Source organism: Hyperolius riggenbachi, chromosome 9 (genome assembly GCF_040937935.1).
Source record: "Hyperolius riggenbachi isolate aHypRig1 chromosome 9, aHypRig1.pri, whole genome shotgun sequence".
NCBI lineage: Eukaryota > Metazoa > Chordata > Amphibia > Anura > Hyperoliidae > Hyperolius > Hyperolius riggenbachi.
This window is the reverse complement of record NC_090654.1, coordinates 105,501,219-105,514,901: the sequence shown is the minus strand read 5'-3', so window position 1 is coordinate 105,514,901 and position 13,683 is coordinate 105,501,219. Positions and strand designations below refer to the sequence as shown.

The 13,683-nt window shown below is 39.7% G+C and overlaps 1 protein-coding gene across 1 annotated transcript in view; it reads right to left on the bottom strand.

The window, feature by feature from the left end:
- Window positions 1–3,999: 3,999 nt before the first annotated feature.
- LOC137533507 (olfactory receptor 6N1-like) overlaps window positions 4,000–13,683 on the bottom strand; it is a 32,853-nt gene continuing 23,169 nt past the window's right edge. Inside the window, exons 5-6 of the mRNA XM_068254883.1 lie at window positions 7,760–7,814; window positions 4,000–4,025 (exon numbers count right to left, since the gene is read on the bottom strand). Of these exons, the coding sequence (XP_068110984.1) occupies window positions 4,000–4,025; window positions 7,760–7,814 (81 nt within the window). The remainder of the gene's footprint in view (window positions 4,026–7,759; window positions 7,815–13,683) is intronic.

Sequence of the window (13,683 nt, the reverse complement as noted above, 5' to 3'; positions counted from 1 at the left end):
TCATTAACAGCACCTCCATCCACATACTTCCAATGCCGAAATCATGCACCTTCCACTGACAATAACTTGCCTCCAGCATGGGAGACCATGACTGTGGGTAAGTGTTATGCCACTCCTAAAACGCATTACAATGATTGTACCATTTGATTTCCTGCACGGAACACTTGTGTGACATCACTGGGAGACAGTGGACATGGATTTATTTGTAAGTATCTGTGTTTTTGTTTTTGTTTTTTTGTGGTTGTGCACAGTGAACCAAGGAGAGAGCAACACTGTAGACACAACTATGAACTAGAACGTCTTTCCCATCAGCTTTATTTATTTCTGACAGACCCAGAGTAAGTTTGCAGATCAGGGGTTCTAATTCCACTGGCTGTATTAGAAGGGCTAAGATGCTAAAATATGCTATATACATCTTGCAAAGTATTGTTTCCTAATGTTAATAAGCAGGTGGCACATCTGTTGCCCCAGTGAAGGGTGAAATAGGTTATATGTAATTATTCACTTACACTATGGTGAAGGCAAACAAGAAGCCATCACTTTTCTGCTTACTCCAGATTGAAGTGGTCTTGTCAATCGCTCCAAAAATGCATTGCTCCGAAAATGGATTTCTCCACAAATGCTGCATGTAGCACTTTTGTGGCCCCTCCCCGATTGCAACACTGCAGAGGAACAACCCTCATAGGCTCCCACTATTGCAGTACTTTGCTGATCTCTGCCGATAAGCAAAGCACTGCAGAAGCACTTGTAAGGGGTTCCAACTCAAAAGACTCTTTTTCCAGTTGAAATGAAAAATAATTTATAGTTTAAAAGAGTGCTGAGATTTTTCTATCTTACAATGATAAATGTTGTGTTAATATTTTCTCAAACTAGCAAGTAAAGATCCAAACAATGAATATGATTTTATTTGACATTTAATATGTATTTAAAAAAAATCTCACTAGTATGACACCAATTAAATTTAAGAAACTGAAAATAGGAATTCCAGACATTTTTTTTTATTGATTTAGCATGATAAAAGCAAGACAGTAACGTTTATCCTTGATTTGCAGTTGATTTGTAGTTGGCTCACTACATAAATCAGCACTTAATATTCTAAGCCTCTCTTGTAATTCAATGCATGATTTTGTAAATGCTTGATTTTTTAACGCTAGTTACTTCTGGTTAATAAAGCTGAATGGGAAATGCATACTGTAGGTTAGATGTGCAGTAACAGATTTGCAGAAGTGTCAAGATGCAATCATATCAACATGGATCCGAAACTCAAAGACTTTTCAATGTCTTGTGGAATTCATAACTAGGAATGAGTGGTAACAGTTCTGTAAAACGCAAAACCGCGTTAGCATATATGGGTCGCATGTCCATGGCGGAACAGTTTATCTATAATGCCACCATTCCCCACTGCACTGCACACTGCTCAGGTTGTTAAGGCAGGAGTGTTGGAAAGATGGAGAGTGATAGCAGTGCATAGAGGAGAGGCAAAAATATAGGCAAGGTAACTCAATCTGCTGCAGACCATGCCCTGGACATGCTTGGACAGTTTTTCATTTGACAAGTAGGTTCCTGAGCATCCTTTTATAACAGTAAGAATTAATGTTATTTTGTGGGTGAACATACACTCTTTTTAGGACTGGTATGATAGGCCTGATGGATGAACTGATGGTAATATTGCGGTTCACGAGCATTGCTACGGTAACTAGGCATGGTCAAAATTCCTCCTTCCACCAATGCAGATTTCCGCTACCATTGTATTCCGACGGTATTTAGCAGTATTCCGACGGTATTCTGATTTCCACAGATTTCTGTTTTCTGTGGAAAATGCGGCCTACCGCTTACCGCACTACAAATCCTCATTCTCTGATTGGCTTATTGATTCCGAGTCATCTAATTGGCTTGGAATTACCGACTATCAGTGAGGCAGATTTCCACAGAAATTTCCACTATCGCTTACCACAATACAAATCCTCATTTTCTGATTGGTTTATTCATCCCAAGTCTTCTGATTGGCTTAAAATTACCAATTATATCGGTATATCAAAAATTTCTGATGAATTCCGCGTTTCGCACTCTAATTTCCATGTTCCACATTCCGATGCAGTAATGTGCTTTCCGATCGGAAATGTGAAAATTTCTGTTCCACGGAATCGGAATGAGCATTCCTAATGGTAACACGTTAAGCAAGTAATATAACGTGTGTCACCATAGCAATGCTCACGTTACCATGTATCACAGGTCATGTTAAAGAGACTCTGAAGTGAGAATAAATCTCACTTCAGAGCTCATAGTTAGCAGGGGCATGTGTGCCCCTCCTAAACCGCCGCTATAGCGCGGCTTAACGGGGGTCCCTTCACCCCCAAAGCGACCACTGCAACACTTGGTCGCAGATTTGGTCATGATTTATTGCCTTCTGGAGGCAGGGCTAATGGCTGCAGCCCTGCCTCCAGTCGCGTCTGTCAGCGGCGCATCGCCGCCTCTCCCCCGCCCCTCTCAGTGAAGGAAGACTGAGAGGGGCGGGGGAGAGGCGGAGATACGCTATGACAGACGCGCGTGGGGCAGGGCTGCGGCGGTTAGCCCTGCCCCAACCAGGAAGCGCTCCCCCGTTAAGCCGCGGGGTAGCGGCGTTTTAGCAGGGGCAATGAGGTCTGAAGCGAGATTTATTCTCGCTTCAGACTCTCTTTAATTGTGCATCATGCGGTACTCTGCTGGTATTAGCACTGGTAATAAAGGTGTATGCTGCCTGTGCATGGCAATAGTATTGTAAGTTAAAGCATCATGCCCAATGTTCCTTATAAAGACTTCAGTAAATGTATTATGAAGTATTTCTATACTGTTTGCTCTGTCCTTATCCATGTTGTCATCACAATATACAATAAAGACCATTCTTTCTTCTACTAGTTTGTCACACACAATTGCAACTTGTCAGCTTCACTATTATGTACTTATGGAAAGCTTCCTTCACATCCTTGTTTCTCAAAGTATAAATAAAAGGATTCAACATCGGAACACTGACAGTGTAAGTAAGGGCAAGAAACTTATCATATTGGTCGCCCTTTGGCTTTAGGTAGACTATAATGACGGAGCCATAGAAGAGACAGGCAACAGTCAGATGAGAGGAACAAGTGGAGAAAGCTTTGTTTTTACCTTCTACACTTTTTATTCTTGTGATGGTTATGATTATGTGAGTGTAGAACCCTATTATAAGTATGAAAGGCGCCAAACCTGCTAAAACAGCAGCAATGTTAGTGACCATAATACTGATTAAAGGACTTGAGCAAGCCAAGTCCTGAATTGGTGCCAAGTCACACAAAAAATGGTTGATTTGATTGGGTCCACAGAAATTCATGCTGGCTGTAGATATAGCAATAATTAAAATAATAATAAAGCTGAACATGAAAGGGATAAACACTAAAGCAATAGACATGACATTGTTCATAATTGTGGGATATCTTAAGGGATGGTTGATTGCTAAATCTCTATCAAAAGCCATGACTGCAAGCATGCAGCGCTCTATAATTCCAATTGCATTAAACACACATAACTGCACAAAGCAGCTAAGAAAGGAAATTTTTCTGTCTGCCGCAATCAAGTTGGCAAGAAGTTTTGGAATAACAGTGGACACATAGGAAATTTCTAAAGCTGCAAATACACTGATGAAAAAATACATTGGTGAGTGGAGTGAAGGTCCTATTTTTACAAGGATAATAATTGCAAAATTACCAGTGATGCTTATCATATACATTAATAATATTATGATAAAAAGCAAGATCTAACTGCTGGAAAGTGGAGAAGGCCAGTAGAATAAATTCTTTTACTTGTGTTTTGTTTACTAGTTCCATGATTCATAATACGGATATCTAACAAAGACAAGAATGTAAATAATTACTTTCAAGTTCATACAAATTACCTATGCTGGCATAATGCATACTGTACACAAATATATAGAATAAGATATGTATGAAAATCCTTATCAATTAATAGCCATTAATGAAGACAAACTGCTTACAGATTCTCATATTTTATTGACCCTGCAAATAAAAAAACAAAGCAGACACAGCTACTAAAATCTCACTCACAGGTCATCTGATTTTGATAAAACTATTTCTGGAATTTTACAACAACCCTAAGACAGCCTGGAGAGATATATGGGCTTCAAATATTTTACCTTCCATTTATTTGAGTCTCCCTAAATATGGTGGTTGTTATGGAAAATTAATATAAAAATAAAACCGGCATAAAGTTGAAGTAGTAGATACTGCATTTTTATAGACGCTCCAGCATATATGCGCACCTAGGTTTAGAAAGCAAAAATCAGGAAAATAAGAAAAATACTAAGCCTGGTGCATCTATTGTGCTGGGGGCATCTTATGGGCCTTTTCCCCCAAACTGTCTGTGCCCTAGCTACACTGATCAGCTACACTGACTTCTCACCCAGTTACACTGACTGCACTGCCTGCTACACTGACTACTCTTGCAGTTACTCTCAATAAACTCACAGCTACACTGACTATATTCCCAGCTACACTGACTACACTCCCAGCTACACTGACTACTCTCCCAGCTACCCTCACTACACTGTTTTCTACACTGACTACACTGCCATTGGCAATGACTACTCTCCCAGCTACTGTCTCTACACTCACAGCTACACTGATCACTCTCCCAGCTACTCTCAGGTCAACGCTGACTATACTCACAGCTACACTGACTACTCTCCCAGCTACTCTCACTACACTCACATCTACACTGACTACACTCTCAGTTACACTGACTTCACTCACAGCTACACTGACTACTCTCCCAGCTACTTTCACTACACTCCCAGCTACACTGTCTACACTCACAACTACACTGACTACACTCGCATCTAAACTGACTACACCATCTAACTGCGTACTTCCAGGTTCACTGGTGTGCTCTAGGTGCGCTCGACATGCTGATGCCATGTGCAGCTAGCACCAGTCAAGCATAGAGACCATACAGGATGAGTGTAAACAGCACTCAAATAGTCTGTATACAGCAGCGGAGACAGACAGAAGGAAATGGCGCGCATCTCTGGATTGGTAAGAGCTTGTGAGGGGGATTCCTGGGCAGACCTTCAGTATATAAGATGTACTGACTTTTGTGGGGAAAAAAGTGTGTCTTATTTCCCAAAAAATAAGGTGTATAAACCAATCTAAAACCTAGAAGGGTCATAGACCCCACGGGCTCTCTTTTTCAGTCTTTCCATTATGGGTGGAAAACCATAGAAACTGCTATGTGAGCTTGTCATGATTATTTTTGAGGAAATATGGTCATTTTTGCTTTGCAAAGATTTTTACAAAGATTACATATGTTTGCAAATAAAAGCATTTTAACAACATTGAAAAGAGTGACAGTATATTGCCTTTAATTGACATTAATGGCACATGACAAGACATATTTTATGCAAAAAATGCCTGAAAATATTTATTTTTTTTACAAAAATAATAATGTTCATGAAGATTCCCGTATTTCCAAAAGGCAATGTGTACTACTTACAAAAATGTTCCTCTACCAAAAATACTGTATACTGCTCTTAGTAAAAGCAATTTCATGACTAGCCAAGTCCTAGTTGAAATGTGGTAGCAGAGAGGATATTGATGCTATCTGTCCTGTCAATGGAGTCAAATGAAATGTTTAAAGTGTAGAGGATTTGTAACTGGAGCTGCAGCCAAATGTCCAACCAACAGCCAAAACGTTCCCTATCTTGACTGCTGTTCCTTTATTTTTTAGCAAAATTATATTCTAAATATGTAATTAGTGTCTTATGAATTTACCTGCTGTGTTTAAGTGGAAGCCATAATCCCAAAAGCCTAGATTTACCTGTAATTAGAATGCAACTGATTGTTGTCTGATTGAATGACTCTTTAAAGTCAAGGTTAAAAATGAGACCCTTAGTGCCTCCGGTAGGCACTTCAAGATTCAATATTTATAAATCTCAAAGAAGTCAATTAATATGAGAAAATCAGGAGGGACCAATACCCTGAGGCATTATGACTGTAGTTGTTTACTTGTGTTTACCATAAGTATGGGATTGATGAGTATCAAGTCCCTTGGGACTAATTTATGTAAGTTTGCATATTCCTATCAAGTAATGTTCAAAGCTAAATAAATCAGTATACTAAAGCAAATAGTAACTGCAAACTGAATCTAAAAAAAAGAAAATACATTTTTAATTTTGTAGATGACACTTTTCTTTTTACAAATGAAAACTACGTTTGCACTTGGATTTAAATTGCGCTGATCAACTCCAAGATAATCTCAATTTGCAGAGAAACTTATGTTGAATAAAATTGCTTATTTTTTATAGTTTTCATTTGTAAACTATTTAGTCAGTGTTTGCCCTTGCCCATTGTAAAACCTTTTCTCATCCCAATTTACATTCTTAAATTTATCAGAGACATCAACAGCTTTGCTGCTGGCAAGGGGAATGATTGTGCAATTTTTTTTTCCTATGTGAAGTGAGTAGGAACACCACACACTCTCACAGAGTGCTCTAAAGAGGCTGCATGACATCATGGCTATGCTAAGCATCACTGGGAGGGCAGGATTACACACCAGTGTAAAGAGATGTATAGATATAACAGATCGGGCAGAGACAGAAAACAAAAACACAACAGCCTGATATTGTGTAGTATGTCAATTTGTTTAAGGATTAGTATGTAGTTTCAGGGGTGTAGCTACAACTCACTGGGTCCCATAGCAATTTTTTTGACCAGGCCCCCCCCCCCCCCCCCCCGGGGACAAACAAACACCTACTTGCCAGTGGTCTCCCTTTGATGGTGCTAACAGCCTACTAACAGCCTTCTACTAATGATGTCTATAATTTTGTTTGTCTTTTTCTAGCATAATGTGGCTAGAATGTGTGGGCAGCATGGTGCCATAGTGGATAGCACTCTTGTATTGCAGCACTGGGTCCTGGTTCAAATCCCAGCTAGGGCACTATCTACATGGAGTTTGTTTGTTATCCCCATGTCTGCATGGGTTTCCGCCAGGCACTCCAGTTCCTCCCACATCCCAAACATGCAGATAACATGCGCTTTGAGTCCTATGGGAGAAAAGCGCTTTACAAATGTTATTGTATTGTATTGTATTGTATAACTTAATTGGCTTTCCCCTAAAATTAGCCCTAGACTGCGATGGGCATATGACTATGGTAGGATTAGATTTTGAGCTTCTCTGAGGGCAGCCAGTGACATGACTATGTAATCTTTAAAGTGCTGCAGAAGATGTCAGTGCTATGTAAATACATAATAATAATATGGTAGGGCATTAGGCTGTGACTATGGTAGGATTGTTTATGCATGCTTAAGAAATATTTGTATATTCTTTGATATACTGTAGTTTTATACTGTATGTGTAACGCTTGGCGGTATATCCTCCACGGTCAACGCGCAATGCACACTCTGACGTAAAGGAGACACACACACAAGACGCAAGCAAGGCATAAAACTATGAAAACTCAGGGTATAGTGCGAACGCACTGGTGGAGGAGAGGACTGACTCCAGCAGGAGATGTGGCGCACAGAGCAGGCATAGCTCCGAGCAACCACGACAACACTTAACAAAGGTTGCTCAGCGCAAAAGCAGCACTGAGCGTTCTTAACCAGAACTCGGAGAGAAAAGAACAGTCTGACAGAATGAACGCTTGCTAATCTAGTCACTCCTCAGTGACAGCAAGCATTCACAAACAGGACAGACTGGAACGAGGCAGCCAATCGCGACCGCAGCAATGGCTTACCTCGCAAGAACAGGACTGGAAGGATTCGCTGCTCCTCCACAGGAGATGGCGCAATCTACAAGGCAAGACAAAGGCAGAGCCAGAAACAAGTAAAGGAAATACACAAATATATACAGTAATCCGCGTCGCAATATGGAAAATAACAAATGCGATAGTATGCGTATATATTGGCAATGAACCAATATATGACGCAACACTAACTAAGATGCAATAATCCGCGACGCAATATGTAAAATAACAAACGTGCTAGTATGCGTATATATTCGCAATGAACCAATATATGACTAGCAAAATAACAAATCTAACTGAGATACAAATATACTGGTGAACCAATATATATGCACGTATCAGGAACTAACTACGATCCCGAAGGACACACATAAACAAGGACTGAGACAAACGGAATGAACGCTTGCTAATCCAGTCAATGCCTCAGCAACAGATAGCGTTCATACGTAGACAACACACAAGAGTGAGATAGTCAATAGCAACCACAGCTATACGACTAATCTCCAGGAACAGGACTGGAAGGATTCGCTACTCCTCCGCAGGAGATGGCGCAATCCACAAGGCAAGACAGACAGAATGCTTACTAATTGTCACTGCTTCAGTGACAGCAAGCGTTCACAAACAAGACAGACTGGAACAAAGTAGCCAATCGCAACCGCAGCGATGGCTTACTTCGCAAGAACAGGACTGTAAGGATTCACTGCTCCTCCGCAGGAGTCAGTGCAATCCACACAGGGTATACAGGAACCAAGAACAGGGGCCCCAGGGTAACAGCTTAGACAGGCTAAGATTGAAACTATGATGGGCAGGGAGCACAGCAGGAAGCAACTCTTTTTACTGAGGTCATCAAATGGGAGTGGACATGCAAATTCCCACACAGGTGAATGGTAATCAGTCACAAGCTGACAGAAGGAAAAGGCAGACAAAACTATGCAACCTGCATGAAAGGAATTGCAGCTCAGCTGCAACAGGCAATGTTTGAATTCACAAGAGCATCTCAAGCTGCCATGAACTGCAGAGCTATTGCAGATGGAATCAACACTTAATGTGAGTGCAAGCAAAACTATGCAAGCAAATGCATGTAAAGAAATCAGAACTGCTTGGCTGCAATACAACTGCAGCCAGCAGCACATGCTGCAGAAGCAATCATAACAGTATGTAATTCTATTGACTAGAAATGGGTCTTCTGGTCTTCAAAAGCAAAGGCATACAGGGTCTGCTTACACCTTCATTCATTAAGTCTATAAAAATAAGTTCCATTGTTGCCTACAAGGTATGAAAGGCAAGGTTTGTCATTGCTATGTAGTGGAACAGAAACACTGTGATTTTGTCTCAGGGCTTATATAAAGGTATGGTTACGTATTGCTGGCTGCTGGAACCTAACTGGTTGCCATTAGGTGCATTCTCAGGGTCCTTTGAGATCCATTTAACTTCTAAAGTGCATGACAAGCAATGAATGAGAATCTGGACATCATAGATCTCTAGCTTGGCACCAATGCATAGTCAGAGTAAATTCTGCAGGAGGAGGGAACACTTTGTGTTGTGACACAGTTACATTTCAGTAACAGTTACCAGAACCACTGGTGTAGTATATAGTGAGTTTATACATAATACATTTTTTAGAGCCATGCCAATCCAACATACGTACATACATACATACAACATACATACGTTTGGGCTATTTGGTCATCCTCAGTGTTTTTTGATAAAGGGATTTTTTGGGTTTATTTTGTCCATCTTTAACTTCCAGTGATCCTTGGTCACCATGAGGTGTCTGGGTATTCCTTGGACTATCGCAGAGTACCTCCACTATTCTGAAAGTTAAAAGGTACAAAAAATTGCTATTTACTGTAATGTGAAAAGTATGTGTGCCTCCTGTTTCCCTCTATTTTTTCTTGACCATATCACTTGATTGTTCCTCCTCTACAACCAATCTTGATTAATACAAAAGACAACTTTAGTGACCAAAGTACAACATCTGTTGAAAAATTGATTCACCAACACTCACATCCCCCATTTGAAAAAGTAATTGCTCCCTAAATGTAATATTTGGTTGTGCCACCTTAGGCATATAGAAGTTCAGTCACATGTTTCCAGTAACAGGAAATAATCAGGCTGTGGATTTGTTGTAAAGGAATTTTGTCTTAATGTTTTCTTCAGAACTGTTTTAATTAAGCCACTCTAGCATAAGATCACGGACTGAGGAACAAAAAGTATTTTTTTCTCCAGAGATCTGTATTCACACTTCTCTCAGGTCGAGAGTTGAATTTATGCTTCCTCTTTCAGTTATGCTGTGACACCAAAGCCCGAAAGTAGCAACCATAGTATCCATGCACAATGTTACTACTACTATTATGTTTTACTGTAGACATGATGTGTTTATAATGGTAAGCTCTGACAGCTTTGCATTAGATGTTATGGAGTCTATGTCTTCCAAAATCATCACGCCACAGAACATTATCCCCAAGGTTTTTTTGTATTCACAATGTTTTAATGTTCTGGCAAATGTTAGATGATGCAACAACTGGTAAGAGATAGTTGGCAGGCACTCGGTACTGCTGTGTACAGAAAAGACTGTTTGTGGAACACAATTGGTAGCCTGTGCATACACCCAGGAGAAACTATGTGCTCAAGACTATCAGGAGTGAGAGTCACTGAAGTATGCAAAGACAAGGAAAAAGTCTGGCACAATAGTTTTAATGGTGCATGATGCAAAGAACACTGATTCAAATGTTGCAAGGGTTAAACATTGTGAGCAGCTGGCAGCATAGAAAACAAAGCAGGGCAGCGTCAAGAAATTGTACAGCATCAAAAATACCTCGGTGGTGGGGAGGCATCTGTGGGCGCAAATGGGTGCATGGCCTTACAACCATTTCTCAAGGGGAAATGCAACCTTTTTCTGAGGCCAACCTTGGCCTCAGAAGAAGCTTGCATTTCCCTTGCAAAACGGTTGTAAAGCCACACACCCATTTGCGCCCACGCACCCATCAAGGTATTTTTGATGCTATACAATTTTTTGACGCTGCACTGCTTTGTTTTGAATACTACCAGCTGCTCACAATGTTCAACCCTTGCAACATTTGCATCAGTGTTGTTTGCATCATGCACCATTACAACTATTGTGCCAGACTTTTTCCTTGTCTTTGCATTCTCAAATGTTAGATGAGACTTTTAGTCATCTTACTTAGCAGGGTATGCTTCCTTGCAACTCTCCAATGGATACTGTTTTCGATAAGGGTACTTCTGCCAATATAAATGTGAAGGGTGACTTTAATTGGGTTAAGAAAAATTGCATTTTTAGATATTGGTCTGGATCTATTGTAACTTCCCAGATTATTTGTTTCTGTGCACTCTGGTAGTAATTTTGCTAACCATTTTTAACCATTTTGAGATGATCTCTGTTACTATGGTTTATGTGGAGTCTCAAAGTTTTGGAGATTGCTTTATAACCCTTTCCAGCTGATATATTTAACTCACTTTCTTTCGTAGACCATTTGAAGTTTATTTAGATCAAGTTATGATGGGCTACCCCTGAGACCTTTCAGGCAAATGCACAATATTGGGGAAATTCTATGGAAGTATTCTAAAATAAGCTGTCTGTTATTAAAGAGGAACTTCAGCCTAAACAAACATACTGTCATTAAGTTACATTAGTTATGTTAATTAAAATAGATAGGTAATATAATCTCTTACCCACCCTGTTTTAAAAGAACAGACAAATGTTTGATTTCAAGACGGCAGCCATCTTTTTGGTTGAAAGGAGCTGACAGGGAGAATGAGACACAGTTCCAACTGTCCTGTGTGCTGATCACCCCTCCAGGTTGCTAGGTAACATTAACAACAACATAGGAAATCCCATCATGCTTTGCTTTGATGGGTGGAGCTTAGCTAAAAATGCAGCTAAAAATGATGCTTTTGTAAGAAAAACAAAGTTCTGATGCTGTGAAACTGTTAAAGAAACACCAAGCCTTTTCAGTTCTGCTAATTATATATTTTTAATCCGGAGGTTTACTTTAATGTTTGTCAAATTAGTAAGTGAAGATCCACACAATGAATATCATTTTATTTGACTCTTTTTTATAATAATTGTGGCACAAATAAAATTGATAAAACTGAAAAAAAGAATTCCAGACTTAAAAAAAATGATGTAATACGGTACAAGCAAGACAGTTATTTTTATACTTGATTTGCATTAGGTTCACCATATAAATCGGCACTCAACATTCTGAGCTGGTCTTGTATTTCAATGCATGATTTTGTAAATGCTTGATTTTCAAACGCTGGTTACTTTAGGTGAGTATAGCTGAATAGGAGATTCATAGGATAAAGGTGTACTAACAGGTGTGCAGAAGTGACATTAGGCAGTAATTTCAATGTGGATCAGAATCTCAAATGGAAATCATGTGGAATTCATAACTAAGGATGAGCAGGAACTGCAACTGTCTCAGCATGTATGGGGGCACGGTCCATGGAAGGATGGGTTAACTTACCTCTATTGATGTCTTTCACCACTGCACTGCATGCTGCTCAGGTTGTGAAGGCAGACATTTGGGAAGATGTAGAGTGGTATGCAGTGCATCTATGAGAGTACTTGATATAGGTTAGTCAACCCATTCTGCCACAGGCCATAACCCATTAAAGAAAACCTGAACTGAAAAGTAAAAGTCAAAATAACCATACACAGGGTATACTTACCTCCCGTGTAGTCTACTCCTCAATCTCTTTCTCCTCTCCCGCGTCCTGTTTGTCCACTGTGATCAGGGGAATTCTCCGTCCTCCATTTTGAAAATGGCCATTACCCCATAACAGCTTTCTGTTCAGCAGCACACTGTTAAACTGTAATATCACCCACTTGAGCCATAGGGAAACATGAACATTACTTGGCACATCAGTTGTCGACTCAGCTATAACTGACAGCAACTGATATATTTCAGTTCTGACAAAATGTTGTCAGAACTGGAAGCTATTATTGTCAGAATAAAATAGTGAGCTTCTGAGAGAAACTGACAGCGAGGTAACTATTTAATGTTCATTTGAAGTTACCTCAATTGTTTAATTTAAATACTTGTACTCAGTACAGGTTCCCTTTAAAGCTGGGAAAGAATTTCACAAAACCGTTTATAACATAAAGAACTAAGGCTCTTTAGCAGGTGAAAGTACACCCCTTTTTAGAATTGTTATAATGGGCCTGATGTATGAACCAAAGGCAATATTGCCGGGTAACACAGGATGGGTAAATGAGCATTGCTATTGGAACACATGTAACATAAGTATCATAATGCATATCACCATAGTAATGCTCACGTTACCCACGTATTGCAAGTTACGCTAATTGCGCAATGTGCAGTACTCTGTTTGGCATTAGTACCTGGCAGTATATCTGTGCACTGCCTGTGCATGGCAATAATACCATAGGTTCTTGGCTCAGGCCCAATGTTCCTTATAAAGTCTTCAGTAAATATATTATGAAGTATTATTGAACTGTTTGCACATTATCTTTGTTGTCATCACACTATACAATAAAGACAATTCTTTTTTCTTTACTATTTTGTAAAGACTGTGAATGTCACACACATTTACAACTTTTCAGCTTCAATATTATGTACTTATGGAAAGCTTCCTTCACATCCTTGTTTCTCAAAGTATAAATAAAAGGATTTAACATCGGAACAATGACAGTGTACGTAAGAGCAAGAAACTTATCATATTGGTCGCCCTTTGGCTTTAGGTAGACTATAATGACTGTACCATAGAAGAGACAGGCAACAGTCAGATGAGAGGAACAAGTGGAGAAAGCTTTGTGTTTACCTTCTACACTTTTTATTCTTGTGATGGTTATGATTATGTGAATGTAGAACCCTATTAAAAGTATAAAAGGAGCCAAACCTGCCAAAACAGCAGCAATATTTGTGACC